The 4,475-nt window shown below is 45.8% G+C and overlaps 1 protein-coding gene across 1 annotated transcript; it reads left to right on the top strand.

The window, feature by feature from the left end:
* Positions 1 to 249: 249 nt before the first annotated feature.
* GHSR (growth hormone secretagogue receptor) lies at positions 250 to 3,504 on the top strand. The gene is made up of 2 exons (XM_047098562.1): positions 250 to 1,045; positions 3,200 to 3,504. The coding sequence occupies exons 1-2, from the start codon at positions 250 to 252 to the stop codon at positions 3,502 to 3,504; spliced, it is 1,101 nt and encodes a 366-aa protein (XP_046954518.1).
* Positions 3,505 to 4,475: the final 971 nt, after the last annotated feature.

Raw genomic sequence — 4,475 nt, 5'->3', positions numbered from 1 at the left:
CACCACCAGTGCGTGCGTGCGTGCGCGTGTGTCTCCCTCCCTCCCCTTTTTCGCCCCACGCTATCAATCTCACCTCCCTGCGCTTCTGCCTCTCACTTCCCTCTCTTTTCCTCTCCAAGCATCCTCCCCGCCAGCCCGCGCCGCTCCTCCTTCGCACTCTCCCGCGACCAAAGGGACCCTCTGGGGCCAGCCGGATCCAGCCTCTCAGGGCAGTCGCATCCCAGAACCTGTTAAGTGAGAGCCCGCAGCATGTGGAACGCGACGCCGAGCGAGGAGCCGGGGTACAACCTCACGCTGCCGGATCTGGGCTGGGACGCTCCCCCCGACAACGACTCGTTTGCCGACGAGCTCCTGCCGCTCTTCCCCGCGCCGCTGCTGGCCGGCGTCACCGCCACCTGCGTGGCACTCTTTGTGGTGGGCATCGCGGGCAACCTGCTCACCATGCTGGTGGTGTCGCGCTTCCGCGAGCTGCGCACCACCACCAACCTCTACCTGTCCAGTATGGCCTTCTCCGACCTACTCATCTTCCTCTGCATGCCCCTCGACCTCGTCCGCCTGTGGCAGTACCGGCCCTGGAACTTCGGCGACCTGCTCTGCAAACTCTTCCAGTTCGTCAGCGAGAGCTGCACCTATGCCACGGTGCTCACCATCACCGCGCTGAGCGTCGAGCGCTACTTCGCCATCTGCTTCCCGCTGCGGGCCAAGGTGGTAGTCACCAAGGGCCGGGTGAAGCTGGTCATCCTGGTCATCTGGGCCGTGGCCTTCTGCAGCGCCGGGCCCATCTTCGTGCTGGTCGGGGTGGAGCACGAGAACGGCACCGACCCTCGGGACACCAACGAGTGTCGCGCCACCGAGTTCGCGGTGCGCTCCGGACTGCTCACGGTCATGGTGTGGGTTTCCAGCGTCTTCTTCTTCCTGCCCGTCTTCTGCCTTACTGTGCTTTACAGCCTCATCGGCAGAAAGCTGTGGCGGAGAAAGCGCGGCGAGGCGGCGGTGGGCGCCTCGCTAAGGGACCAGAACCACAAGCAAACCGTGAAAATGCTGGGTGGGTCTCAGCGCGCCCTCGAGCTCGCGCTCCCGCGTCCTCTCCTCTCCCCTTGCCTTCCCCCCTTTCCCCTTCTCCCGGAGCCTCTACATCTTTCCCCTGTTTTTCTCAGTCTCAATCTGCATGTCTGTCAGTTACTCTTTCCTGTTTCTGTCTTGAGCTCTCTCTGGTTTCTTAGTTTCTCTGTGGTGTGTGCGTCTCCCTCTTTCTCTCTCTGTTCTGTTTTTTGTTCTGTTTCTCTGTGTCCCTTGCTCCTCCCCCCACGCCCCCACTACGTCAGGGTCTTCATTCTTTCTTTTGTTCTCTATCTCTTCGTGTCTTTCTTTTGGTCTCCCCCCCCCCTTTTTTTTTTTCAGGAAAAGATGCCCCACCTTTATATTTCCCTTAAATGAATGTTATCAGCCCAGAAACACTGCCTTAAAAATGAGATATTTCATAAAAGTTTATTGTGGTCTTTAAGTGTTAAAGGTGAGGTTAAGCTTCCTGTCTCAATTTGTGGATATCAAGTTGCATTTAAAAAGTAGGGTGGGGTGGGGGGAGGAGTAGGCATTGGATCTAGAAAGCATTTAGTGGTAAATTTAACCAAAGACATGATCAATGTGGGTAGTTCTGTCGGAAATGATTCATTTTTCTTTCAATGTTGCGGTAGGCTTTCTGACCTGCATTTTTTTTAGATAATTGCATCAGTTCTGTTTACCCTGCTGCTGTTTATTTTAGCTTTGAAAAGAAGTCAATGACAAATCAGTGCTGGAGTCTCCATTTGTTTTTGTGACCACCTGTTTCTTCTGGTAGGATAGTCCAGGATAAAGCAGGATAAGTTAAGACATGCAGGCTTCCCACATGAGAAAAGATGACTTTGCGTGAGCTGACAGGACTTACTATCCCTCCCCAAACGGTCCTTCCAAGAGCATCGAGGTGCAGTATCAGGCCTCGAGTGCACTGCCTATTTACTACATAAATTTAAGTATGTGTGTTCAGTACAAGTGAAGCGATACAAAAATGCGTTCACATACAAGCAAAATACTGATTCTACTTGCTTTGTCAAAACCAGGATCTGTATGTTTTATTATTCCTCGTTATAGTCTAACGTTTTGTATTTGTTTACCTATTTAGTGCTTCTTAGAAGTTCCAGGTTGATTTTGTATTTGTATTTTTATAGTTCCTGGAATCCTGTATATTAAAGTGACACAGTTTTTTCAAAGAATGTGAAATTTTTTCATTTTCTAGACCAGTGATTCTCACAATATGACTAACACATTGCACACCTGCTAGTGACCTCCAGGGGATTCTAACATTCACGTTGCTACTGTGGCAGTCCATTTTGAGGAGAAGTTTAGTAATTTCCTCCAGCTTTGTTTTTAAGCTGTTGACTATCCTCACTGTGTCTCAACAGCAACACTAATTTTCTTTTGCCTCGGCATTATAAAGGGAATCACTAAGGTGGTAGAAAGACTAAAGTATTACTTTCTGTTATTTTTCCTTTGACTTCTGAATTTTAAAAACCTAATCTAGAAATTCAGAGGTCCTGGGAAAAATCATCTGGCCTGGGCAAAATGAAGACTTGGATGGAGGATAATCAGCGTTAGTTGCTTTCATGGTCACTTATGCCTATTGTACGTGGCAGAGTATTGTCCATCTGAGAGGTTCTCAATCCTGACTGCATGCATAGTCAGTCTTCTGTGAAACTTTAAAAAAGAAAAAAGAACAGAAAAGAAAAAGGCAGGTGTCCTGGTCTCCTTCCTAGCGTTATTAATTTTGTGAGTCTATAGTACATACAAGGAATCTGTGCCCCAGGAACTCTGATACCCCCCAGCCGTTGAGTGTAACCACTGTACTTCATGTGTGTCTGGTTGTACCTAACGCATGTGAAATGGTGGACTCTTGTGAACCAACTGTTGCGTCAATATGCCAGTCTAGTCACAAAACCGCTCAAAGAGTTGTTAAGTAGAAATGATCGGGAAGCTCGATAAAAATGGTTGAACTGTTAGTCCAATCTTGGTTAAAAAGTAGCAATAGGGAAAAGCAGAACGTAATGTTTCTCTGAAATCAATGGTCGTTCTATACATAATCAAAACAAAACTGTGTCTTCAAAATAGAATGTGGCTTGCTATGACATGTCTTGAACTCACACTCTCTCTCCCGTTGTCCTTTTAGCTGTAGTGGTGTTTGCTTTCATCCTCTGCTGGCTGCCCTTCCACGTAGGGCGATATTTATTTTCCAAATCCTTCGAGCCCGGCTCCCTGGAGATCGCTCAGATCAGCCAGTACTGCAACCTGGTATCCTTTGTCCTCTTCTACCTCAGCGCTGCCATCAATCCCATCCTGTACAACATCATGTCCAAGAAGTACCGGGTGGCAGTGTTCAGACTTCTGGGATTTGAACCCTTCCCCCAGAGGAAGCTCTCCACTCTGAAGGATGAAAGTTCTCGAGCTTGGACAGAGTCTAGCATTAATACATGACCGAGCACATTGCCGAGCAAAGTCATCGCTTATTCTAAACCGGAAGCCATAGCACAGCAGAACTTGGGAAGAAGTTGAGGGTTAACTTTGGAATTAGGAACACATAGAGCTGGAAACAATTGGGAGGAAAGAAAAGATAGAACTTGCAGCGTTCTATTCGACTGCACGCTCATCAGTGCTCTCATACACTATTTCTGCGTATTCACTGTCTATGATTTTGCATTCTGCTGTTGGTGCTAGCAAGGACTTGGCAATTTGGAGAAAGGAGGGTGTGCAGGGGGCAATTAGGGTACTTTGTACTGTGTAAATACTAAATCTGATTTACTTGTTCATAATGATAAAAAAATTTTGATCAAGAGAATGACATTAAAGTGAAACATTTAAGACATATCTTTTAACTACTAGCAATTTTCATATAGCTCCAGATCAGTGCTGTCCAAGATAAATATAATGCAAGGTACTTAAGTAATTCATATAAAACGTATTAATGAGAATTTGACATTCTTTTTTTTTTTGGACAGAGTCTCTCAAATGTTTACATTTACAATGCACCTTAATTTGGATGCTAAGTTTTCATCAGTAAGACTGGATGTATTTAGGGTTCATGAAATTCGCAGATGAAAAAGTAGATTCCATAAATCTAAGTGGCCCAAGCACACCTAAAGGTTTTCCAATAAATAAACTTCTGGAATTTTTAAAATTTAAAGTGAATTCAAATTAAAAATTCAGTTTTTAAAGTTGCTCAAGCCACCTTTCAGATGTGGTTAGTGATTACCATATTGGACAGTGCAGCTCAGGAGTATATGTGAAATTATTGTTAATCTTATAAAAAATGTTTACAAATAAAACTCATTCCCTGAAGTGTTTTTTAATAGTGAACTTAGCATAGCAGAACGCTGGAGTGATAAACCTTCAAAATTACACCTAAATGCCCTAGTCTTCATGCTTGGAAGAAAATGGATATGAAATAG

This window comes from Lynx rufus, unplaced genomic scaffold (genome assembly GCF_022079265.1).
Source record: "Lynx rufus isolate CCGP_SWC_20201006 ecotype Redwood Valley unplaced genomic scaffold, mLynRuf1.p SCAF_5, whole genome shotgun sequence".
NCBI lineage: Eukaryota > Metazoa > Chordata > Mammalia > Carnivora > Felidae > Lynx > Lynx rufus.
Note: the sequence above shows the minus strand (reverse complement) of the source record. Positions and strands in the feature narration are given on the sequence as shown.